A 27,711-nucleotide genomic window follows, 5' to 3' on the forward strand; every position below is an offset into this window, starting at 1 on the left:
GAGATCTGGAGCTAAATATCCTTGGTGGAACCCAAATTGAGCATCGGTGTGCAGATTGTTGGTCAGTAAATGTTGCTTGATAGCACTGTCGATGACACCTTCCATTGTTTTGCTGATGTTTGAATGTAGGTTGATGAGGCAAAAGTCGGCTGGATTAAAATTTGTCCTGCTTTTTGTGCATGGGGCATTGCTGGGCAATTTTCCACTTTGTCGCAACTGTATGTAACAAGACTTCAGAGCTTTGATATGATCTGGTGGTTGTGGGATCGCTTAGCTTTGTCTAAAGGATACTGCTTCTGCATGTATGTTGTCCTGTGTTGTAACTTCACCAGGTTGGTACATTCACCGTTGCTTCTGGCATTCTCTACTATACCTCTCATTGAAGCAGGGTTGGTACCTGGCTTTATCGTAATGGTCAAGTCAAGGATGTGCCAAGCCCTGAGGTTACAGATTGTGATCGAATACAATTCTGCTGCTGATGACCCACAGCACCTCATGAATGTTCAGTTTTGAGTTGTTAGATCTGTTCTAAATCCATCCCATGTAGCACAGTGGTAGTGCCATACAATATGATGCATGGTGTCCTTAGTGTAAAGACTGGATTTTGTCTCCGATAAGCACTGTGCAGTGGTTACTTATGTCAATACAGTCATGGACAGATACATCTGCAACAGGTAGATTGGTAAGGATGAGGTCCAGTGGATATTTTCCTCTTGTTGATTCCCTCACCACCTGCTGCAGGTCTCGTGTAGTGGGTGTTGGACAGTGATGTCCTCTAACCAGAGATTAGAGATGTTCAACATGGAGGAGTACTGATTCAGCAGCTAAGGGAGGGTGGTGGATGGAAATCAGCAGGAGGTTTCCTTGCCCCTGCTTGACCTGATGCCATTGACTGTACATGGATCACTTAACAAAAGCCACATGTCATCCCTGAGATGTACTGCAACCAAAAAGGATTCCACTTCCTCAACATCCAACTGGTGTGTGACTGTAGACAGCAAATCATGTAGGTACCCATGATAGCATCATCCTGTGGTTGTCTGCTGTGCCAGTGCATGAGCCAAAATGACACCCCAGAGGATGGCTACTGAACATCATGGATTTTTTGCCTCATCAGTCTACTCTCAAACATCAGCAAAGTGATGGAAGATGTCATCGACAGTGCCATCAAACAACATTTATTGACTAATAATCTGCACACCGATGCTCACTTTGGGTTCCACCGGGAGCACTTGGCTCCAGACCTCATGGGTCATGACTCTGGTGTGAAACCTAGCCCCACATGAGCAGCATATCTATAACCAAAGCCATACTGCCATGCAAAATGTGATCAAGCAGACTATTGGGGTGCTTAAACAACATTTCAGCTGTCTGGGCTGTTCTGGGGGAACACTGCAATACTTGGCAAAGCGGATGTCAAGATTTGTGGTGAACTGCTGCATGTTGCACAATGTTGCCATCATGAGGGAACAGCCCTTGCCATCAGCTATACAGCACCAATTGAGAGCAGAAACCTGAGAAGGAAGTGGAAGGGAGGAGGTTCCTAAACAGTCCCTTTCTGCCCAGGGCTGTATTTGTAGAGCTCATACAAGCGCAATAGTAGTAACCGCAATTCCATTTCCCCACTAATCAAAGTCCTAAATCAACCCCTCCCTCTGTCACTGACCATCACAGTGTCCACACTCATTGCAAAAATAAAAGCTACCACAAAATCAATACTCAAAACCAAATTTATAAAAGGTATCATACCAAATTGCAGCAATTCACCCTTGTGCATTCCTTTTGCGCCTATCCTCCATGTGCCTTTGCCTGTTCTAGTGCTGCCACACAGTGCTACCCCATTGGCTGCAGGCTTTCAGTGGAAGAGATTGCAGATGGCCTTGGAGGACAACCACAAAAAGCCCTGACACCTAGAAAATCCAGCACTATCTCAGTATTGGCAACAGCAAAACAGCAGCAAAGGCACCAGAGGGTGACGGGTGGAAGGACCAATGCTGTATTCTGAGAGGCCCCATGGAGCAACTGCCACTCCCCTCAGCAGTCTTATTATTTTGTTGGATTACCACCAGCTGGAATGCAATGATACTCTTGAAGCCTCATGCAAGAAAGAACAAAGCCCTTTGCGTGTGCTGCAATGGAAGCTGCAACATCAGATGCTGTATCCTGTGTGCAAAGTGTGCAAATAAAGTTGGCCACCACTTCTATACTGTTAAGAATGGGCACAAGGCTATACAGAACCAATTTGATGCTGGAATCTTCCATGCTCCTTGACATTAAATGCACTCTTTCTGGCAATCTTCCCAATGCACCAATCATTTTCCTTGTTTTGAACCATTCAAAGCTCTTCTGTAGGCTACCTATCAGAGTCCTCTGCAGTAGAACCCTTGTGCAACCTCACCCTCTGACAAGCTGGCACCTGTGCTTTCTTGACCCTGCCTTGGTCACAACCCACTAATGCTGGTGTGCTACCACATGCAGATTCCCTCTCTAATCTATCTTCCGTCTAGTCTAACCGCTCCATAAGATATACGGAGCAGCAGTATCTGAGCTGTGGTTTTGAATGTGAAATCGAGCAGTGGTTCTGTGTTCCACTGTTGCCTGGGCAGGTTAAACCACTTGGGTATCTGAAAGCAATAGGTTTATGCTGGGAGGGCAGGGGTAGTCGGAGAAAGTAAGAGCTGCATGCTTACGTCGCCTGCAGCTGGAAAATTAGAAGGGAGTTTGTGATGAAAGGAAAAGTGGGATGTGAGGAGGAGGATCAGGTATGGGGAATCCCATCATCTTCGATTGTTTCAGCACTGCTAATGATCAAGACCAGCACCATCTCCTCCATGGGAGTTAGGACATCCAGGTGTGCCTGTTCCCCTCTGGTTAGCTTCTGTTGCCTGTAATTGTGCGCCACCTTGTCATGCAAGAAAGAATAAAGTACACTATGTTCCCGTTTTAAGTTGCCCCATTTTAATGTCAGTCAGTTAATTGAGCTCATATTCTTATGTAGCATTGGGAGTTTTGTTTTGACTTTGTTTCGCACTGCATGTGACCTAGGGTCGCATGACCTGATTGGCACCATTTTGGAGTGGCCTCTCCCGCTTCCTGACCCTCCTGGTTGCTGCCGACTCTCCCTCTCATGGCCGATCCACCCTCTCTCGCCATTGACCCTCACGGTAGCCACCAACCCTCCCTCTTGCCACCAATCTTCCCTCTCACCGCTTCTTCAGCTTGCAGCTTACCTCTGCAACTCGAAGCTGCTCTTCCTGCCTTCCATCATTCATTTTGCAAGCCATCGCTCACAGTGAGGGTTCAGGAGAGGGAGGTTCGGCAAGAGGGAGGGTCAGCGAGCATGATTGGCAAGGACCGGGAGAGGTGAAAGCCAGAGGGTCAGGGAGCAGGGTAGGTGGCAAGGCGGAGGATCAAGAGGTAGGAGAGGCAGTGAGCTGGAGAGGTGGCAAGTAGGGGATTAGGGAATTAATGCAAGAGGCGGCGAGCCAGAGGTAAATATAAGGAGTCGGCATGCTTCTTATATTTTTTAAAATGTATTTTATTTTAAAAGTTATTTCATTTACAAATATAAGAATTTAGCAATGTAGAGTATTTCAACTTACATGGTATGATGTTTTAATGTATTTTGCTGATGAGAAAGGTACTTCAGAACCTTTACATTGGTTATAACGGGAAAATCTGATTCGCTTAACATTTCATTTAAAGTTGTACTTCCCAGAAACACAACTACAGTGTTAAGTGAGGAATTACTTGCATGTCATTGAGTGTCATGCTGTCTATTTGGCTGATATGGCTGCCATGGATGGCAGCGTTTGCAAGCTGTGAGATGTGGGTGTGAAACTTGCAGCAGTGATACATATGGTAAGATGAGGTGTTAGGTACAAAGTTTACTAGAGATTTTTGGTAAATGGATGGGGCATGGTGATTTGAGACTTGGCTTAGGCTACTGGTAGAATATGGCATTTGAAGATGCATTGACCTTGATGACTCTTCTGAGGTTATCAAACTTCTTGAGGCATTGCATCCAGTTCCTTGGGGCTTGGCTCCTAGTATTGAACTCAACAGCTATCAGCTTGCACTGCCTTTTAACCTTGTATCCACCATTAGGAAGGAGGACCCTCCAGGCACATGACATCTCTCCTCCTTTCCACCTCCTCCACAAAGACTTCCAGTACATTGTCCAAATATCTTGGAGCCCGTGCTCTCTCCTGTGATGCCATTCCCTACTTTCCAAGGTCAGATTCTCTTCATCCACAACTTCCAAGACCTGCACCAGACACAATACACTTCCCCTTTTAAGAGGTGCAGGCTGGCTTTAAGAAATCAAGGCCACCTTTAAGTGGTGCTAGCCACTCAATATTGCCCCCTTACAGCCCCTCCCTCCTGCTCCCTCAACCCCTCTCTTTCCAACCACCCACCCCCCCCCCCCCCCCCCCCCCCAGCTGAAGCTCCAGCCAATGAACAGCTTGGATGATGCTGGTTGGTCACAATGATCATGGAAATGAGCAGGCAGCATGAAGATGATCATGGAAATGAGCAGGCAGCATGAAGTTGATATCTCATTGCAATTACTGGGTGGAATTTAATCGCGCATCGCTATCCTTATGCCCATCTTCAGTGTCTAGCTTATTTAGTCCCTTTGTCGTTTTGGAAGAAAAGTTTAAGCACCTTTAGGGGAAGGGGACAATTTGTATCTTGAGTGCATCTCACTCGCAAACTGTTTTTCAGCCTTCGAAAACGGTTCCTCTGTGGAGGCTAACCAGATCCAAGGCCATGGCACTGTGGATAGTCCAGCTGCTCAGGGTGGGGGGAAGAAATGTGGAAGGGCAATAGGGGATTCGTTAGTGAGGGGAGTAGACAGGCACTTCTACGGCCGTAGACATGACTCCAGGATGGTATGTTGCCTCCTGGGTGCCAGGATCAAGGATGTCACGGAAAGGTTGCAGGGCAATCTGAAAGGGGAAGGTGAACAGCCAGAGGTCGTGGTCCATGTTGGGACCAATGACATAGGAAGAAAGAGAAATGAGGTCCTGCAAACAGACTTTAGGGAGTTAGGTAGGAAATTGAAAAGCAGGACTTCAAATGTAGTAATCTCTGGATTACTCCTAGTGCCACACAGTAGTGAGCATAGGAACAGAAGGATAGAGTAGGTGAATGCATGGCTGGAGAGATGGTGCAGGAGGGTGGGCTTTAGATTCCTGGGGCATTAGGACCGTTTCTGGGGGAGGTGGGACCTGTGCAAATTTGATGGGTTACATCTGAACAGAACGGGACCAACATCCTCGCGATGAGGTTTGATAATGTTGTTCGGACGGATTTAAACTAAATTGGCAGTGGTGGGACCATGAGAAGTAGTTTTTTTTTAATTCATTAACGGGATGTGGGCTTCACTAGCTGGGCCAGCATTTATTATCCATCCCTAGTCGCCCTTGAGAAGGAGGTGGTGAGCTGCCTTCTTGAACTGCAGGCCATGTGGTGGAGGTACATCCACAGTGCTGTTAGGAAGGGAGTTCCAGAATTTTGACCCAGCGACAGTGAAGGAACAGCGATATATTTCCAAGGCAGGATGGTGAGTGACTTGGAGGGGAACTTCTAAGGGGTGGTGTTCCCATCTATCTGCTGCCCTTGCCCTTCTAGACGGAAGTGGTCATGGGTTTGGAAGGTGCTGTCTAAGGAGCCTTGGTAAATTCCTGCACTGCACCTTTAGATGGTACACACTGCTGCTACTGTGCGTCGGTAGTGGAGGGAGCGAATGCTTTGCCCTGGATGGTGTCAAGCTTCTTGAGGGGAGAGAAGCTGAGATGGAATTAGAAATTAAAACACTAGTAGGTGAGTCTGGAAGGCAGAGGAAACATAGGCCATAAATAGATAAGAAAGAAGTGAGTTTAGCAAGGCTAAATGGAGTATGTTTTAATGCAAGGTGCTTGAGGAATAAGACAGACGAGCTGAAGGCTCAGATAGGCACGTGGGAATATGATATCATAGCTATGACCGAGACTTGGCTAAAAGAAGGGCAGGATTGGCAGCTCAACATTCCTAGTTATAAGATATTCAGATGAGATAGAGAGGCGGATAGAAGGAGAGGGGGCGTGTCGCAATATTGATCAAGGAATCAATTATAGCAGTGAGGAGGGATGATTTCTTGGAAGGACCATCAAATGAGGCCATATGGGTAGAAGTAAAAACTACAAAAGGGGCAAACACGCTGTTGGGTGTGTACTATAGGCCCCCAAACAGTCAGGGAGAGATAGAGGATCAAATATGTAATCAAATTTCAGAGAAGTATAAGAATAATAACGCAGTAATAGTATGGGATTTGAACTACCCAAATATTAACTGGGATAGTTTTAGTGTGCAAGGTAGGGAGGGTGCAAAATTCTTAAGTTGCATCCAGGAGAACTTTTTTAGCCAGTACGTAGAAAGCCCAACAAGGGAGGGAGACAGTTCTCGACCTAATATTCGGAATAATCCAAGGCAGGTGGAAAGCGTATCAGTAGGGGAGCATTTTGGAGATAGTGATCATAACTCAATTAGATTTAGGATAGTTCTGGAAAAGGATACGGTTGGGCCAGGAATAAAAGTTCTAAACTGGGGAAAGGCTAAATTTACTAAGATGAGATACGATTTGGCCCAAGTGAACTGGGAGCAGCTACTTTCAGATAAAACTGTGTCAGAGCAGTGGGAGGCATTCAAGGAGGAAATAGCGAGAGTGCAGGGCAAATATGTTCCTGTAAAGACAAAGTGGGGGACCAAGTCCGGAGAACCCTGGATGTCAAGGGACATAAAGGTTAGGATTAGGAAAGAAAGAGAAGCTTATGGCAGATACCAAGGGTTTGATACAGCAGAGTCCTTAGAGGAGTATAAAAAGTGCAGAGGGAAGCTTAAAAAGGAAATTGGGAAAGTTGAGAGAGTGCATGGTGGGTAGAATAAAGGAAAACCCAAAGAGGTTTTTGAAATATATGAGGAGCAAGAGAATAACTAGGGAAAGGGTAGGGCCAATTAGGGACCATAGAGGTAATCTGTGTGTGGACATGGAAGATGAGGGTACAGTCCTCAAAGAATACTTTGTGTCAGTCTTCACAATGGAAAAGGACGACGCAGGTATAGACATCAGGGTTATATTAAAGAAAATTAACATAGAGAGAGAGGAGGTACTAGCGAGTTTAGCAGCCTTAAAAGTGGACACATCCACAGGGCCTGATGAGATGTATCCCAGACTGTTGAGGGAGGCATAGGAAGAGATATCAGGGGCCCTGGCAGTAATTTTCAAATCCTCTCTGGCCACAGGTGAGGTGCCAGAGGACTGGAGGACTGCTAACGTTGTCCCATTATTAAAAAAGGGAGAAAGGGATAGACCAGAAAATTACAGGCCAGTCAGTCTAACCTCGGTGGTGGGGAAGTTACTAGGAAGAATTCTGAGGGGCAGAATATATCTGCACTTGGAGAGACACAGATCAATTGGGGATAGTCAGCATGGATTTGTTAAGGAAAGGTCCTGTTTGACAAAGTTGATTGAATTTTTTGAGTGTTGATGAGAGTAATGCATTTGATGTGGCCTACATGGACTTTAGCAAGGCTTTTGATAAGGTCCCTCGTGGCAGACTGGTCAAGAAGTAAGATCCTATGGGATCCAAGGCAAAATGGCACTTTGGATCCAAAATTCGCTGAGGGGCAGGAAGCAGAGCGTGATGGTAGACAGATATTTCTGTGACTGGAAGTCTGTTTCCAATGGGGTTCCGCAGGGCTCGGTGCTGGGGCCCTTGTTGTTTTTGGTGTACATAAATGATTTGGATTTAAATGTAGGGGGTATGATCAATAAATTTGCGAATGACACAAAAATTGGTAGGGTGGTAAATAGCAAGGAGGATAGCCGTAAACTATAGGAGGATATTAATGGACTGGTCAGGTGGGCAGAGCAGTGGCAAATGGAATTCAACCCAGAAAAGTGTGATGTAATGCACTTAGGGAGGGCTAACAAGGCAAGGGATTACACTCTGAATGGTAGGACCCTGGAAAGTACTGAAGATCAGAGGGACCTTGGTGTGCTTATCCACCGATTCCTGAAGGTAGCAGGGCAGGTAGATAAGGTGGTTAAGATGGCATATGGCATACTTGCCTTTGGTTGAGACATAGAATACAAGAGCAGGGAGGTTATGCTGGAACTGTATAAAATGCTGATTAGGGCACAGCCAGAGTACTGTGTGCAGTTCTGATCACCACATTATAGGAAGGATGTGATTGCTCTGGTGAGGGTGCAGAGGAGATTTACCAGGATGCTGCCTGGGCTGGAGGATCTGAGCTCTGAGGAAAAATTGGATGGGTTGGAGTTGTTTTCCTTGGAGCAGCGAAGGTTGAGGAGGGACCTGATAGAGGTATATAAGATTATGAGGGGCATAGATAGGGTGGATAGGACAGCATTTTTCCATTAGTAGAGTGGTCAATAACCAGGGGGCATAGATTTATGGTAATAGGTAGAAGGCTAAGAGGGGAGTTGAGGAGAAATCTTTTTTCACCCAGAGGGTGATGGGAGTCTGGAACTCAGTATTTTGCTTTTGTCTTATTGCCTGAAAGGGTGGTTGAGTCAGAAACTCTCGTAACATTTAAGAAATATTCAGATATTCACTTGCGTTACCATAGCCTCCAGGGCTATGAACCAAGCGCTGGAAAATGGGATTAGTGTAATCAGGTCTTTGTTGACCGGCACGGACATGAAGGGCTGAATGGCCTCCTTCTATGCTGTAAACATCTACGAGTCAAAGTTCTCATACTGAAGTCCTTGTTGTAGGAAGTGGAGATAAGGACAGAGGTCACAATCATCCAGAAGGCAGTGGGACCAGGGAGAGAATTTTCCCCCCCCTCATGGGGGTAGTGCGGGGGCAGGAACGGGCAGGCGCAGACCCGATCCACGGCCCCGATCAAGTCCATGCCTCCGCTTTATGTCAGCGGGCCAATTAAGGCCTGCCCAGCGTGATGCGCACCCAGAAGCGCTGAGCACTCCCTGTGCGGGCAAGGAGTGCACTCTTTCGCATGCATGCAGAAATCTTCCTGAGGCACAGAGGTGCCTCAGGGAGATAAGTTTTAATAAAGAAAAAAAAAATTAAGACATGTGACAGTGTCACAAGAGCTGGGACATGTCAATGAACTTTAATGAAAAAATGTATTTAATTTATAAACCCTTCATGAAGCCTCATCCATGGATGAGGTTCCATGAAAAATGCAAAGGCCGCCTGGGCTCCTCGCCTGCCCACCAACCTTAAGGTTGGACGGGCAGCTTTCTCAATAGCCTTAATTAGTTAATTAATGGCCTTAACAGACCTTTGACAGTTCGGCGGGCGCGCAACCGAGTCGGCTACATGCCCACCGAACTGAAACTCTAAATGACACGCGGTGATGTCGGGATGCACGCCCAACATCACCCCGCATCATTTTATGTCTCAGGGCCCGCTCACCGAGCAGAAAATTCTCCCCTAGGTAATTATCGCGGTCAATGACAGTAGTATAGCCCCTGAGGACCTGGATGCAGTGTTGTTACATGTTCAATGACTCCACACAAGTGGTCAAGATCAGTGAATGCATCTTCAAATACTATACCCTACCAGCTGAACCATGAGCCTCAGACACTTCTTAATTCACCCAATCATTCGCTACCAACAAACTCTATCAATCATGACATTCACTACCAAGAAACTCTATCAATTTTAACATTCATAGCTTCACCTTATCCTCACATGCTTAACACTGCTGCTCATGTCCACATCCCACAACTTGCTCACCTTGCCAACAATCCCACATAACACAAACATGTTGCACCACACTCAGTGATCTCTTGTACAACATGGAGGCACATTACTGGAAGGCAGTAGCATCTAACTGGTGGGGGACAGGCAGGGCTACATGTTCTTATCCCAGAGAAGGAGATGGTACTTGCCGTCATTAGAGTGGGCATGATTGATGATTGAGGCCATGGTCAGTGACAGGGCTGAAACTATCAAAGATGACAGTCTACTCCAAACTAATCTTCCTTCTTACATCCCACTTCACAATCTCTTTTGATGTCCAAGCTGCGGATGATGTAGGAATGCACCTCTAACTTTTCACCCCTTCCCTCACCACAACCACATCCATGTATCTTTCTCCTTGGAGATACTCAAGAACTGCAATCCAGCCAGGCAGTGATGGAAGAACAGGAAGACCGTGATGATGAAGAAGAAACACCATCACTCACATTTTCAGCCACCTGCCCAGATAGTGCACAGCGTAGGCTTTAAATGATTACTTAGTTGAGACACTGTATACAAGTGGCTTGCAGTCAGAGCAGAGGAGAAGGTAGTACATGTGCAAGCCTGCCTGCGGGTGAGATCGCACATGAGTTTTGCTACAGAGGTAAATGAATACTTCAACAAAGCAACCTATAGAAAAAGGTTAATGGGTATGCACGCTACAATCCTTGGCGTATTGGCAAGCCTGCCAGAAAGCCTGGGGTCAGTGTCAAGGAGCATGGATCGAGACCAGCACCAATTTAGCACAGGGCTTTATGCAGAGCTTTGATTCCATTCTGTTCACATGGGAAACGATGGCAACTCTGAAAATGCTTGCAGGCCCACCCTTGATGTAGCATCTGATGGCTGATGTTTCAATTTTCATGTAGCACAAATAGAAGCCACATAACATTTGGATGCTGCAGTCGAAGTTCCTCAAGCTTAGTTTGCTGCCACCCAGGCTCAGACCGTTATCATCATAACTGCTGATACCAGTGTTCAAAAGGGTTTGCCAGGTATAAAAGTGGTCCAGCTATCTGTATTCCAACAGATTATTAGGATTGCTGAGGTGCTGCCTCAGATGAGTGACAGTGACAACGTGGAGCATGAACCTGCTGTCCACCATCAGAATGATAACATTCGTCCTCTCACCACTACCACTCTGCCAGTGCTGTTGCTATTGTCTGTTAACCAGCCATCCCAGACTGCTGCCACACATGCTGATATGGTGCAGCCTGAAGCCAAGCCCACTGAGGCCATATTTGCTTGAGGTAGGCCTGTAGTCTACCCCATTGAAAGTAAGCAGCCTGCCAGCAGCCATGCATTAGTTACCTCCCCCTTCCTCTGCATTGCCTCCCTTCACACCCCCCTCCCTCCATTCTCCCTCCTTTGGACTCAACTGGGGAGGTTGAGAGAGGGACCCTGATGTTTGGGCAGCCCAGGACTCAGTAGAGAGGTATTGAGTGAGACAGAGAAAGGGGATTGGGAGAGGGTCAGTGAGGGGATCGGCTGAGGGAAGCAGCGGACGTGAAGCACTGAGGGCATTGGTAAAAGGAAGCAGCGAGAGGGAAGTGTTGAGGCGGTCAGGAGAGAGAAGCCCCCAAGGCGGTCAGGCAGTCAGGAGAGGGAAGTCCCCTGACAGCGGTCAAGGGAGGGAGCCTCCACCACACCCTCCTCCCCCCCCGCCCCCCCTCAAGGAGGTCGGAATCGGCGCCGACTGAAGTGGCGGGAACTGGTTAAAGAAACAGACTGAGCATGTGTAGTTATAACGTGGTTTTTGGCACATGCACCGTAACCGTGCTAAAACAAAATTACAGGTCAAGGCCACCAGCGCTGTTCAAGTAAGCTGCTTAATTTACAAACTCTGCTTAACAAAAACACACTGTGGGAACGTGCTGTAAACAGGGATACCAGTATATTTTAAGCAACATTCAGGGCTAGGATTTCAACAATTGGAGAAAGATTCAAAACCGCATTTTAGGAACAAATCCATATATTCTCGGGTTATTGAGAAACATCTAAACTTCTAAGCATCACAGATCTAAATCAGTTATCCCATGACGCTTCAATTTGGAACTTTAGGACTTTGTGGTGCCCTCCTTACAAGCAAATGAGCTTGGTTTGTTTGCACCTGTTCATATGTTCCCAGTGAATTTTGAACCTGGCTTTGAAAGGAAGTTGCACACCTTAACTGTTGAAAGCTGTTATGTTTTTCTCTAACAATTTGGTGCAGCAGACACAAAAAGCCAGAGGGTCTCTTATAAACATCAAAGTTTCATGTTAAGTATAAATAGAACCAATTTCCATGCAGCTGCATTCATTTGTGGCAGTTACGTTACATACATACAAACAAAGAGCAGGAGTAGGCCATTCAACCCTTCGAGCCTGCTCTTCCATTTAATAAGATCATGGCTGATCTGATAGTAACCTGAAATCTACATCCCACCTACTGCTGATATCGTATCATCTGTTTGCTTACCAAGAATCTATCCACCTCACCTTAAAAATATTCAAAGACCCTGTGTCCACCACCTTTTTAGGAAGAGAGTTCCAAAGACACTCAATTCTCTAAGTGAAAAAATTTCGCCTCATCTCTGTTTTAAAGGGGTGATCCCTTATTTTTAAACAGTGACCCTTAGTTCTAGATTCTTCCACAAGAGGAAACATCCTCTCCATATCCACCCTGTCAAGGCCCCTCAGGATCTTATATGTTTCAGTCAAGTCACCTGTTACTCTTCTAAATTCCAGCGGATACAAGCCTAGTCTGTCCAACCTTGTCTCATAAGACAACCCACCCATTCCAGGAATTAGTTTGGTAAACCTTCTCTGAACTGCTTCCAACGCATTTACATCATTCCTTAAATAAGGTGACCAATACTGTACACAGTACTCCAAATGTGGTCTCACTAGTGCCCTGTACAATTGAAGCATAACTTCCCTACTTTTGTATTCAATTCACCTTGCAATAAATTATAACATTCTATTAGCTTTCCTAATTACTTGCTGTACTTGCATACTAGCCTTTTGTGATTCATGCATTAGGACACCCAAATCCCTCTGATCTCAGAACCATTAGTTCCAGATTGTATGAAGTCATTCAGCCTTCTCGGTATGATGACTAAATTGGTCTGACATTTGTAGAGGTCAACAGTCCATACTTTTGTTAAACTCTTTGAATGCTGAACTTTTACAGATCCTCAGTTTGGCAGCAAGTTTTCTCAAGCTGCAGTCTTGCCTAGGTTACATATCATCCCTTTACTAGCTGCTTCCTAAATAGATTAAAAGCAAAAAACTGCGGATGCTGGAAATCCAAAACAAAAACAAAAATACCTGGAAAAACTCAGCAGGTCTGGCAGCATCTGTGGAAAGGAGCACAGTTAACGTTTCGAGTCCACATGACTCTTCAACAGAACTAAGGAAAAATAGAAAAGGGGTGAAATATAAGCTAGTTTAAGGGGGGATGGGACAAGAAGAGCTGGATAGAGGGCCAGTGATAGGTGGAGATAACCAAAAGATGTCACAGACAAAAGGACAGAGGTGTTGAAGGTGGTGATATTATCTAAAGGAATGTGCAAATTAAGGGTAGAAAGCAGGACCAGCAAGGTACAGATAGCCCTTGTGGGGGTGGGGTGGGGTGAAGGAATCGAAAAAGGCTAAAAGGTAGAGGTAAAACAATGGATGGAAATACATTTAAAAATAATGGAAATAAGTGGGAAAAGAAAAATCTATTTAAATTATTGGAAAAAACAAAAAGGAGGGGGAAAATCGGAAAGGGGTTGGGGATGGAGGAGAGAGTTCATGATATAAAATTGTTGAACTCAATATTCAGTCCGGAAGGCTGTAAAGTGCCTAGTTGGAAGAAGAGGTGCTGTTCCTCCAGTTTGCGTTGAGCTTCACTGGAACAATGCAGCAAGCCAAGGACGGACATGTGGGCATGAGAGCAGGGTGGAGTGTTGAAATGGCAAGCGACAAGGAGGTCTGGGTAATGCTTGCGGACAGACCGAAGGTGTTCTGCAAAGCGGTCACCCAGTCTGCGTTTGGTCTCTCCAATGTAGGGGAAACCGCATTGGGAGCAACGAATGCAGTAGACTAAGTTGAGGGAAGTGCAAGTGAAATGCTGCTTCACTTGAAATGAGTGTTTGGGCCCTTGGACGGTGAGGAGAGGGGAAGTGGTGGGTGTTGCATCTTCTGCGGTTGCATGGGAAGGTGCCGTGAGTTCAACAATTTTATATCATGAACTCTCTCCTCCATCCCCACCCCCTTTCCAATTTTCCCCCTCTTTGTTTTTTCCAATAATTTATATAGATTTTTCTTTTCCCACCTATTTCCATTATTTTTAAATGTATTTCCATCCATTGTTTTATCTCTACCTTTTAGCCTTTTTCGATTCCTTCACCCCACCCCCACTAGGGCTCTCTGTACCTTGCTGGTCCTGCTTTCTACCCTTAATTAGCACATTCCTTTAGATAATATCACCACCTTCAATACCTCTTTGGCCTTTTGTCTGTGACATCTTTTGGTTATCTCCACCTATCACTGGCCCTCTATCCAGTTCTTCTTGTCCCCCCCGCCTCCTTAAATCAGCTTATATTTCACCCCTTTTCTATTTTTCCTTAGTTCTGTTGAAGACTCAAAACGTTAACTGTGCTCCTCTCCACAGATGTTGCCAGACCTGCTGAGTTTTTCCAGGTATTTTTGTTTTTGTCCTGAATAGATTAGCTAGCTTGGAATCATTCAGATTAATTTTAGCCTTCTTCCAACTGAAGTTCTCATTCCCAGGTTCATATCTGGATATTTAATGATTTATTATTTGGTTCCTATCCTTCAAATTACTTGCACTGATCTGGATATGGAAAATACTGCTGCCCAGGCCAGATCAAAGTGATGAAATCAAGGACTGGTCTGTGCAGCAATACTGAAGTGTCCTCTCCAGGACATAAGTCTGGGCAAAATTTATGGGCCTGAATTTTCCCCGCATCGGGCGGGAATGGCGGGGACGGTCGAGGAGTCGACCACCACCCACAATCGGCTCTGCACCGCGATTTCATGTGGGCGGGCAATTAAGGCCCGCCCTGCATGAATTGCGAGTGGTGACACTCAGCCTACCTGTGCAGGCGGGGGAAGTAGGGAGAGTCGGGTCTAGCGCTCAGTTCACGCATGCGCGCAAAAGAGCGATTCAATCTCCCTGATGCATGGAGCTGCCTTGGGGGATTGAAGCACATTTTAAAAATATTATTAAAGACATTAAAAAATTTAATGAAACATGTCCCCTCATGTGACTGTCATGGGACACGCTTTTATTTTCAAAATAAAGGTTTTGTTTAATTAGTATTAGCTTTAAGAAACCTCATCCTGCTCATGGATGAGGTTTCCTAAAAAAATGTAAAGGCCGCTTGGCCTTTTCACCTGCCCGCCAACCATAAGGTTAGATGGGCAGCGTAAATTTCAAGTTAATTAGGGCCTTAATGGCCTTAATATGCCTTTCAATTATCGGCGGACGCGCAGCCGACTCTGGCACCCGCCTGCCAAACGAAATATCGCGCGAGTGCATGATGACGTTGGGACATACGCCCAATGTCATGGCACGTCATATTGCGTTCCGGTGTGTCAGGCGCGCGCCTGCACACCGAAGGTAAAATTCAGGCCATGGAGTCCCAGGGCTGCCCAAAAGTCAGAGTCCCTCTCTTAACTTCCCCGGTTGAGTCCAGATCAGTGGAAAGCACTACATTTAGCACGAGCTTGGTTGCAGAGTTGCCAAAAAGAAGTCATGTTTAGACATAAGTCCACCTTTAGGCTCCACTCCAGATATTTTGTCATGGTTTCCTCCTCTAGCCTCCAACTCCCCCGAGGTACCCACATGCCCATAGCTGCAAGTTTGGTTTGTGAGCACTAGAATGTGTCCACATGCCTTTTTTTTTTCATGGGATGTGGACATCGCTGGCTAGGTCAGCATCTGTTGCCCATCGCAAATTACCCTCGAGAAGGCAGTGGTGGTCTGGCATCTTGAACTGCTGCTGTCCCTGTGGTGTAGTGTTATGACACACCAGTTGGTAAATTTTGTTATTTAAAATCTCAGAGGGAAACTTTAAGCAAATGTCATAACCTATATTTTCAAGTGGTATGTTTGAGATGCAGCTCTAAATTTAGGAATAAGACCACCAGTTCTTGAGAGGTTTTTATATCACACTACATGAGACATTTATTAATTTACACAAGTTAAACATATACACATAGCTACAAATTACTACTATCATAACTTTTTAACAAATTCCTAAACTAATCTCCACTAAGGCAACAACAACCCATACACTTGAAGCAGACGCCAGGCAAAGCATTTTCACCTTACAAATTCAAAATTATGTTCCTTTTACTTTGGTTCCTTTGCAGATAGTTGTAGGCTTACAGCTGCTTTGATGTTACATGCCTCTGTCCTGCACACACAAAACTGCCCTCTGTTATACCCAGCACATCTTCTGGAATGTAAATTTTCATTGTATCACCAGACCCTTTGAACTCCACCTCTTCTAACAGTAAAACCCCTTTCATAGTACCAATTTTATTAGTAATATAACCATATTGCTTGGTGTCTCCTAGCTAGGTGTAAGATTTCACTCCTACTCTTGAATGCTCTATTCAACAAAATGCAATTGTACTCTGTTTCCATCTCAAAACTAGTGTACAGCAAAGACTAGCTGGCTTTAATCCAATTAAGTCACTCCCACACTAAACCTCTATTTAAAAGAATATAATTTCCAATAACATTATATACATTAATAGCTTCATGACAGTCAGTAACCCAGAGTGCTGTTAAGGAGGGAGTTCCAGGACTTTGACCCAGTGACAGTGAAGTAACAGCAATATATTTCCAAGTTAGGATGTTGTGTGGCTTGGAGAGGAACTTCCAGGTGGTGGTGTTCCCATATGCCTATTGCCCTTGTCCTTCTAGATGGTAGTGTTCATGGGTTTGGAAGGTGCTGTCTAAGGAGTCTTGGTGAGTTCCTGCAGTGCAGTACACACTGCTGCCACTGTGTGCAGTGGTGGAGGGAGTGAATGTTTGTGGATGGGGTGCCAATCAAGCAATCTGCTTTGTCCTGGATGGTGTCAAGCTTCTTGAGTATTGTTGGAGCTGCACTCATCCAGGCAAGTGGAGTATATTCCATCACACTCCTCACTTGTGTCTTGTAGATGACAGGCTTTCGGCAGTCAGGAGGTGAGTTACTCGTTGCAGGATTCCTAGCCTCTGACCTGCGCTTGTAGCCACAGTATTTATATGCCTGGTGTAGTTCAGTTTCTGGTCAATGATAACCCGCAGGATGTTGATAGTGGGGGATTCAGTGATGGTACTGCCATTGAATGTCATGGGGCAATGGTTAGATTCTCTCTTGTTTGTGATGGTCATTGCCTGGCACTTGGTGGTGTGAATGTTACTTGCCCCTTGTCAGCCCAAGCCTGGATATTGTCCAGATCTTGCTGCATTTGGACATGGACTGCTTCAGTATCTGAGGAGTCACGAATGATGCTGAACATTGCGCAATCATCAACCTGTACACTGCATATCAGGGCGCAAAACCTCCACTGAATTCCTTTGAAATCCGAGCTTGGATCCTTGCGGGACCCATTTGGCATGTGTCGCCATAAGGAGGCACAGCTGAGGATTTGCCGATGGAGATGCTGTCTATTGACCGAGAGACACTTGCACATTTGGCTCTCTTTTTTGCATGTTGCTAGCCAGTGATGTAGGCTGAAAATGAGAAGCAAACTAGCACACACAAGTGGAAAGTATGGGTAACTCTCTTCACCCACACACTAGACGCATCACTAGACACACAGAATGCCCACTGCTGGGTTTAACGGTTATAAATGAAATGGGTATTGGGAGTCTCAATGTAGTTCTTTGTGGGTGTGGGTGTGGGTCTACAGCGCCAAAGCAACCAGCAATTTGATGTCAAATTCACAAGTTCTCTCAGGTTACGAGGATAGCTGATATAAAAAGTTATTACATTATGAAACTGATATTATATGCAATGTTCTTAATTTGAAATTAAGTCACATTGTAGAGGAGATGAAGCTTTACTGTCTGTGATCCATACTGTAACCATCGTAAGGGTACATAGAAATGAACACACACAAATACCCAAAAGTTTTAAACCATAACCTTGTTAAAGTGCTGACAGTGGGCAGAAGTAATGCTTTCGCCCACATTATTAGTCTGTTTTTTCTGTCATCAGTGCATTACAAAAACAAGCTAATGGACGGATTTCAACGAAACTTGGTATGCAGATAGGATGAACTGAATAGTTTTTGGCAAAGTAGCAAAGACCTTTTTTTATTCATGCATGGGATGTGGATGTTGTTGGCTAGATCAGCATTTATTGCCCATCCCTAATTGCCCTTGTTCGGAGGGCATTTAAGAGTCAACCACATTGCTGTTGGTCTGGAGCCACATGTGGGCCAGACCAGGTAAGGATGGCAGATTTCTTTCCTTAAAGGACATTAGTGAACCAGATGGGTTTTTACAACGATCGGCAAAAGATGCGGATCTGGTTCCGATTCCTGGAATATTTTAAAAGATCTGTTAACATTGGAAAATAGGGTTAATTTGATGTTTTTAGAATGTTGTGAATTGTTTTAATTAGAATGTTGTGGATTGCCTCAGCTGCTATGGTGGAATTTGTCATAGCTGTCAAAATGTGAGCAGGGTTTTCAGAGCAGGTTGTTGGATGTGGATTGGCCTGAAGCTTCCTCGGTGAGATGGAAGGTCTTAATAAAAATGTATTTTTCAGCTTTGTAGTCACAGAGCATCAACCAAGCAGGGAAAATCGTCAAGGGAGAACCTTGTAATTGTAATTACATTAACACGGTGTGCACTGAAAATTCACCACCAGTTTAGATGTTCAATGTATAACTTTATTTCTTTTCTATTTTGCTTTCATTACCTCGGGGTTTCCTTTCCCAGTACCCATTGAATATCAAGTCCTTACTTAAGGCCCTGTTATTTTGCAATAATCCTAAATTTAGGGGTGATAGTTTTCATTCCCATGCTTGCAAATGAGCAGGAAATGGTGTTATTTATTCTGATGTTGTCTCAACAGGTCCGTGCTCGTCTAGAAGACTTAATAACAAGTTTGCAAGGGGCAAAGGTTAACTTGGAAGATCAACTCGGTCAAGAGGTCTGATATTTCCATCACACTGTAATCTGGGGAAAAATTTTACCCCCGTCAGGGGAGTTGTACGGGGGCGGATGCAAACCCAATTGGCGCCCCCAATCAGGGCCACGTTGCCATTTTACATGTGCATGCGCACAATAGAGCGCATAAATCTCCCTGAGGCACAGAGGTGCCTCAGGAAGATTAGTTTGTTATTTAGAAACTGAAATAAAGTAATTAAAAACTTTTAAAACATGGGCCCTTATGTGACACTGTCACATGAGCTGGGACATGTCAAAAAATTATTTTAAAAATTTTTATTGAATTTTAAAACACTTCATGAAACATCATCCCGCCCATGGATGCGGTTTCATGAAAAATGCGAAGACCACCTGGGCTCTTTGCCTGCTCACCAACCTTAAGGTTGGACGGGCAGCTCATTTAATTGCTTAAATTAGTTTTTAATAGGCCTTTGACAGTTTGGCGGGCGAGCAGCCGAGTCGGCTGTGTGCCCACCGACCTGGAAATCCAAATGACACGTGGTGACGTCGGGACACCTGCCCGATGTCACCGCGCGTCATTTTACGCGCTGGCGAGCAGGCCCCGCCTCCGCTCACCGATGGGAGAATTCAGCCCCTGGACATGATGTTTTAATCCTACAGCCAAAACAGCACAGCACACCATTATTTCTTCATTAAACTAACATTTAGTGACTGGTTTTATTTATCAGCTATAATAATTATATCCTACAGTAATCTAGTTGCTGTGTCATATCTGATATCTTGTTTAAAATAAAATCTGATGTTTATAGGATACTATATGTTGAAATGTTTAGATTTTATTCTATAAAAACTAATGTCAGTTGCTTTTGTTGACTATTTAAATGGTGGCAGTCGAGGAATTATTTCCATTATTTAATGAACCAATGATCCTAATGTCTATGGAGAGCAAAATGTTTTATTTTTCTTTTATGCATATGTGTTTAGGTACAAAAGCAAACTATGTTGTCACAAAGTGCAAAAGATTCTCATCAACTGTGGGAGGAGGAATTGAAAACGCGATCGAAGCTTGGACTTCGACTTTCTCAGTTGAGTAGGGAAAAAGATGATCTGGCAGGCCAGGTAAAAACAAAGTGAACAGATAGTTTGTGATATATATTGCTTATCTCATTTTGTAGAACTGCTTTGTATATAATCCTATAAACTTAAATTTAATGATTTCATTCATGATGTAGCAAAGTAAGCAATTACTGCTGGTGCAACTTAGGCAACTTTCCTCAACTTGATTTTTCACAGAAAGGATATGTTTTCTTGAGGCACATTAGCAATATATTTTATATCACCAAGCTGTGACGTATATGGATAAAGAGATTGCTCCACAAATAATGGATCCATAAAATTCCATAAGAAATTATTATACAGAAACAGACCATTTAGACAAACAGGTCCATATTGGTGCTTATCCTCCACAATAGCAATAGTCACAAATTTATGTGCCTGCTCTTCCTGTAACAATCTGATATGACCTTTGCTTCTATCATTTTCCCCCATGTGGCCCTTAATTTATTTATTTATTGTTTAACTCATATTGATCAAGTGGTCTAGTATGAAGTGCCTTCTTTGGTTGCAAAGTTTTTAGTACAAAATCTATACTTTACAGTTGCACTCCCAATTGCAAGTTTTAATATTTTCACTTTTGAACAGTTTTCCACGTGACATGTGAGAAAGTGGTGGAGCTGAAAAATTGATTGCTAACCAAAACGCAGCCTGATTACAAAACATTAAACAAAATTACTAAAGTACTTTCCAAAGAATTATATATTGTGACATTTTCAGTACAGAACATGTAACTATATAAAATATATCTACACCACTCCACACTCTTAAATGTATGGAAAGCTTGGAACTATCTGTAAAAATCATTGAATAATTAAATTAAAAATGCCAACTACTTTGTGGAAGGATGTCTCGATAATTTTTAAATCAAGGGCTGTAAGTCAGGAATTGGAAGCGAGGGAAGAACGCAAGAAAATTACAATCACTGGGGAAGTGGTACTTAGCAAATTGTTGGAACTGCGGGCTGACAAGACCCCACTCCTGATGGATTTCACTCTAGGATCTTAAAACAAGTGGCTAGTGAGCTAATTGATGTGTTTATTTTAATTTTCCAAAATTCACTAGATTCAAGGAAAGTTCCATTAGATTGGAAAATAGCTAATGTAACCCCTTTATTCAAAAAGGGAGGGAAGACAGAAAGCAGGAAAGTATAGGCCAGTTAGCTTAATATCTGTCATCGGGAAAATGTTGGAAGCTATTATTAAAGATGTTATAAAAGGCACTTAGATAAATTAAAGGTAATCAGGCAGAGTCAACATGGTTTTATGAAAGGGAAATCATGTTTAACCAATCTATTGGAGTTCTTTGAAGAAGTAACAGGTGCTGTGGATAAAGGGGGTGAATGTACTGTACTTGGATTTTCAGAAGGTGTTTGATAAGGTGCCTCATCAAAGGTTATTGTGGAAAATAAAAGCTCATGGTGTAGGGGGTAACAGATTGGCATTAACATATAGAAGATTGGGTGTCTAACAGGAAACAGAGAGTAGGCATAAATGGATTGGCAGGATGTGATGACTGGTGTGCCACAGGGATCAGTGCTGAGGCCTCAACTCTTTACAATTTATATAACTGATTTGGATGAAGGGACCCAGTGTATGGTTGCTAAATTTGCTGATGACACAAAGATAGAAAGTAAAGTAAGTTGTGAAGAGGACATAAGGAGGCTACAAAAAGGATATAGATAGGTTAGGTAAGTGGGGGCAAACACCTAGCAAATGGAGCATAATGTGGGAAAATGTAAGGTCGTCCATTTTGGCAGGACGAATAAAAAAGCATATTATCTAAATGGCAAGAAATTGCAAAGTCTCCTAGTTTGTGAATCACAAATGGTTAAATGCATGTACAACAAGTAATTAGCAAAGTTAATAGAATGTTATCATTTATTGCATGGGGAATTGAATACAAGAGTAGGGAGGTTATGCTTCAATTATACAGGGTATTGGTGAGACCACATCTGGAATATTATGTACAGTATTGGTTTCCTTATTTAAGGAAAGATGTAAATGCATTGGAAGCAGTTCAGAGGAGGTTTACTAGATTAATACTTGGAATGGGCAGATTGTCTTATGAGGAAAGGCTAAACAGGCTAGGCTGGTATCTGCTGAAGTTTAGAAGAGTAAGAAGCGATTTGATTGAAACATATAAGATCCTGAGGGGACTTGACAGGGTGGATGTGGAAAGGATGTTTCCTTCTTTGGGAGAATATAGAACAAGGGGCCACTGTAAAAAAATAAGGGGTCGCCCATTTAAGACAGAGACGAGGAAAACATTTTTCTGAGGGTTGTGAGACTTGGAATTCTTTTCCTCAAAAGGTGGTTGAGGCAGAATCTTTGAAAATCTTTAAGGCAGGAGTAGATAGATTCTTGAAAAGCAAGAGGGTGAAAGGTTATCAGGGGTAGGTGGGAATGTAAATTTGAGGTTAAAATTGGATCAGCCACGATCTACTGAATGGCGGAGCAGGCTCAAGGGCCGAGTAGCCTACTCCTGCTTCTAATTTATATGTTCCTTTTCATAAATGCATTGAATTTGCCGAGCATTGCCTTAAAGATAAGCCAAAATATTGCCTGAATTTTGCAGCAAAAATAACGGTGAAGTTATCAGTACTATTCAAGAGTAAAGAGTAAGTCAGATAGCAACTTATGCAACCACAAATGTGCAGTTAAACATGAAAATCAGGAAGTTGCTAACCTCGTTCCCCTGCCTCACCCGCTTTCTTAAATTAGTTAAATTGCCAGCCCATCTGCTGGAAGTGGATTGATTGCCTGACCCCATTCCACCTTCGTTAAAACTGGAAGTGGGTTGGTTGTGTTTGGGATTCAGGTTCATATAACCCTTTGCCCTCCCACCTGACTTAAACCTGCTCAGTTGTTGGGGTTAAAATTCTCCCCTGCATGTCTCAGTAAGGATTCTACCATCTCTACATCCATGCTCGCCCTGTTCACACAGGTCCCAAGATCCACTGTAGAGGGATCCACAAATTCTAGCAGAATAGTCCATAGGAGGTCTAGGCAAATGTAACTTAATTGAGTTAATTTGCTACTGACCGCGAAATCCATGCCAATGAGGCTTAAGTTTCTGAAATTACAAGCATTTAGTCCTATTATGACTAGAATAACAATTAACTGGAAATTTGTTTTGGCTCATTACACATCCCATAACAACTGTTATATGGCACAGCATATGAAAATTTTCGCTACTTACTGGAGTTAAGGGCTTACTTCATGTAGTGAGAGTGCATAATATAGAAAAATATTGTATTTTATTGAAAAATTATGTAGTAGAGTTTTGAGATTATCTCTAGTAACATTGCTCATTAATGCTCATGTTAACAGTTTTTGCACAGACCAATAGTGCTGTTGCACAATATGGCCAATTACAAAATTAAACCTTTCATGAGCTCAAACTGTAAGTATATGTGACAAAATATAGCGAGTGATAATTAATATATTCATAATTACTGATTTCTTCCACTTGTAGCTATCTTTCTAATTTAATTGTGATACAGATATACATCTTTATGTATTAATCTTAAGTAAAAAGAAATACATTATTTTTAAAGGTTGAAGTTGAAAGGAAAAAAGTAAAGAAGCTTGTAGAGCTTAAGCGGTCAGTAGAAACCAGACTGGCTCAGGAAATGAAAAGAAACAACGAGCTTCAGAAAGAACTACACCGGTATGATATTAAATTCTTCAAAATATCTATCTGGACTGTATTTTTAAAAATGTTTTACATATATCCTGCAATTCCAGCATCAAACCACATTCTGTAATTTTTTATCATCCTCCCTGTCATACTTTTCCACCAGAATTAAATACAATTAATCATTTTACCCATCAGTTTGAGTCCCCTCAACTTGATTTCCAACTTGGATGGCATTCTTCTGAGTTGCACTCAGACTCCCAGAATTCAGACCTCATGTCTGATGTAGTGGCTTGGCACCTCTTCCTGTTCTTTATAGAACTTTCTTGATCAGTATACCTCTAGTCTAACAAGGAAGGAAGCAGGGTTGGATCTGGATCTGTGAAATGAATTCGGGCAAATGGATACAGTAGTAGATCATCTCACTACAATGACCCTAACATAATTTGGTTTAGAGTAACTAAGGAAAGAGACAGGAAAATTACAAAGATAAATATGCTCAACTGGAGAAGAGCTAATGTCAGTGATTTAAGAAAGAACTTATCACAGGTAGATTGGAAAAGACAATTGCAGGATAAAGAGGTAACAGATACAATGACCCTAACATAATTTGGTTTAGAGTAACTAAGGAAAGAGACAGGAAAATTACAAAGATAAATATGCTCAACTGGAGAAGAGCTAATGTCAGTGATTTAAGAAAGAACTTATCACAGGTAGATTGGAAAAGACAATTGCAGGATAAAGAGGTAACAGAGCAATGGAGGGCATTCAGGAAAGAGAAAACTCAGATTCAAATTGGGCATTTTCCTTTTGGAGGAAAAAGATAGAGCATTCCAAAGCTTGGATAACAAAGGATATAAAAGTTGCAATGAAACAGAAAAAGGATACTTATGAAAAATGTCAGGAGCAAGATTAACCAGGAAGCCAAGTACAGGAGGGAATTGAAATAAATGCAGGAGGCAACGCGAAGTTATAAGGTTAGCAAGCAACGTTAAGTTGAACCCTTAAGTATTTTGTAAATAAATAAAGTGTAAGTGTTTAGCTAGGGAAAATGTTGGGCCTATTAAGGACCCAAAGGAAAATTTTCATGTAGAGGCAGAGGATGTGACTAAAGGCTAAAGAGGAGTACAAATGGTCATTTGGTAGTACAAAACTTGAGTTTTGCTGAGAAAAGACATGTTGTTGAAGCTTTATATCTTGCACTCATCAGGACAATTCACAAGAATACTAAATGTAAAGGGAACAACAATTTATACTTCAGAAGAGAAAGCTGATTGGTTGGAAAGCTGACTCTGATTGGTAGAGGTGTTGCCATGGAGAATGTACCAGTTAACTGCCAAGCTTTGTTTAAATTCAAACTGGGCAGGTTGACTCTGGTCAAAGCATTGTCCTGGGGAATGAACCAGAGAAATGCTGTCACCCATTTTGTTTAATTGAAACAGGCGCAATGTGTGTACATGTTATTTCCGTCTGCAAAGAACAGGGCCCTGTGTATTAATAAATGTAGCTTCTAGCACGTGTAAGTGAGCCACACTGCGAGCCTGACTGATAATCTTGAATTGGCTGTCAGCATAATTCTTAGCACACTCAGGATTGTTTAGCAAATGTTGTCCAATCGTGGAATCACATCTAATGTTGGGCACTGTTTTGAGTTTTGCAAACTCAGGCTGGTTGGGTACGGATCAGACCTTACCCATTGCGAACAGCCAAAGGGACATGCTATTTGAAAGATCCGCCAGTCTTTGGGACCTATGGCTTACATACCTAGCATCACACTGGCACTGAAATTTATACACCACATTAATCATTTGTTTGATAGGCAGAATGTCTTTTTGGATTGCTGGCAGCGTCCTGTTAGTGGCGGACACCACTTGTATTACTACCACATAGTAGTAGCATACAACGGGTAGCTTCACCTGTTGCTCAAATTTTTGAGATACCTCACACTCCCAGGGTGATCTGAGGTAGACTGGGCACTTTTCAGGGCCAAAAGTTGTGGCCTTATACCCATTCATGAGTTTGCATGATATATAGTGCGAAATGATCTGGTCAGGATAACCATTCTCATAGGATGGCTTTGAAGCGCTCAATTTCAGCAACAAGCTTGCACAGTGAGCAAATGGCTTGGGCCCTATTTACGAGACTGCTAATCATCAGTTAACTGGTGCATTCTCCATGGCAACGCCTCTAGCAATCAGAATCCACTTGCCAACCAATCAGTACTCTCTTCTCGTGAAGTATAAATTGTTGTTCCTTTTACATTTGGTATTCTTGCAAACTGTCCTGATGGATGCAAGATAAAACTCTTCAACAACATGACTTTTTCTCAGCAATACAAAAGATGGGATGTTATGGACAGAATAATAATAGATAGAAATGACATACTAAAGAGATTAGTATTATGAAAATTGGTAAATTTGCTGATCTAGATGCAATGCATCCTAGGTTCCTGAAAGAAACAAATGTAGAAATAGCAGAGGCGTTGGTCACAATCTTTCAATCGTCATTCAGTACAGGACTACTTCCAGAGGACTGGAAGGTTATTATTATTATAATACCACTATTCAAGAAAGGGATATACCAGGAAACTACAGGCTAGTCAGCCTAACATCAGTGGTGGGGAAGTTATTGGAAACCATTATCCTGGACAAAATAAATTTTCATTTGGAAAGGCATGGGTTAATCAAGGAGCGCTGCATGGATTTGTTAAACATAGAAAATAGAAGCAGGAGTAGGTCATTCGGCCCTTCGAGCCTGCTCTGGCATTCAATATGATCATGGCTGATCCTCTATCTCAAGGCCATACTCCCGTGTTTGTCTAACTTGATTGAAATACTTGATGATGTATCAGAAAAGGTTGATCAAAGGTAGTGCATAAGATGTGTATATGGACTTTCAGAAGGCTTTTGACAGAGTGCACTTGGATTTTTGCTAAGGAGATGAAAGCCCACTCAGTTAAAGGGGAAGTGGAGGGATGGATGAGGAATTGGCTTAGTGACAGGAAGTGAAGTGTGGCAGTGGATTGAGATTTTTCACAGTGGGAGATGGTTTTCAGTGGTGTTCTCCAAGAGTCTATTTTTAATTTTTATAAATGCCTTAAGACTCGGTGTAGGAAGTAGCATTAGAGGCCCAGATTTTCTCTTGGTAATGATGGCAAAACTGTCAATGCTCGTCATAATTACACCACTGAAACTGACAGAAATTTTGGGAATCTGCTCATGCGCAGATTAATTCATAAATTGCTGTCGGCGATTCAACGGAAATGCTGTTGAGGTTCCCCCCAAAGTGCAATCCCAAAGTGAATTGATGATAACTTCCACTTTGTTGTTTGTCTCTCTGTAAAAACCCTTGAAAAAATTACACCTTATTGAATGAGGAGTGACTGGGTTTTTAGCAGCATTCTAAGTTTATAATTACTGCTAAACACCCTCACTGGCCCTGAAAGTTAACTTTATATTTGTGAAATGTCAAATTTCTCCCTTTGGATAAATCCATATATTTTTGAAACATTTATTTTAAGTTTATTTAGGCTATTTTATCATCTGTCTTAGTCCAATCATCATTTATTTTGCGATCTGAAAATTTAAGTTAAAAGTATTTTAACTTCCTGGTTTGCTGTTTGTGAGAACGCTTCAGTGTGTTTGGCTGCTTAACCATGCTTGCTCATTGCTGCTGCTGGACTCGTGGAGATCCCCTTAATTGAATCTGCCTTCAGGAAATGGAAAATCCATGCCACAGAAATGCTATTTCTTAGTAAGAAGCTTTTTTCAAGGTCAGCAGTGAGTGCTGTTGTTTCACCACTGATTTCAAATACCAGCTCATAAAGTTTGCAGATGATACGGAACTTGGCAATGTAGTAGATGTTGATGAAGGTAGTTGTCAACTTGAGAATGACAGACAGGTTAGTGAAATGGGCAGAAACTTGGCAAATGGAGCTCAATACAGAACAGTGAAGTGATGCACTTTGTGAAGACTAATATGGAAATATAGTATATTATATTTATGTAGTATAAATAGCATGATTTTGAGAAGTGTACATGAACAGAGAGGCCT

The 27,711-nt window shown here is 42.9% G+C and overlaps 1 protein-coding gene across 11 annotated transcripts in view; it reads left to right on the plus strand.

Annotated features, from left to right (window-relative positions):
* ankrd26 (ankyrin repeat domain 26) overlaps positions 1-27,711 on the plus strand; it is a 193,824-nt gene that overhangs the window by 133,452 nt on the left and 32,661 nt on the right. For all 11 annotated transcript variants that reach the window (XR_013580202.1, XM_078568012.1, XM_078568013.1 and 8 more), the window contains 3 exons: positions 18,851-18,928; positions 19,891-20,025; positions 23,579-23,691. Coding sequence is in view for 10 of the 11 variants with exons in the window: in XM_078568012.1 (XP_078424138.1) it covers positions 18,851-18,928; positions 19,891-20,025; positions 23,579-23,691 (326 nt within the window). In the remaining variant the exon portion in view is untranslated. The remainder of the gene's footprint in view (positions 1-18,850; positions 18,929-19,890; positions 20,026-23,578; positions 23,692-27,711) is intronic.

Source organism: Cetorhinus maximus, chromosome 22 (assembly GCF_964194155.1).
Source record: "Cetorhinus maximus chromosome 22, sCetMax3.hap1.1, whole genome shotgun sequence".
Taxonomy (NCBI): domain Eukaryota; kingdom Metazoa; phylum Chordata; class Chondrichthyes; order Lamniformes; family Cetorhinidae; genus Cetorhinus; species Cetorhinus maximus.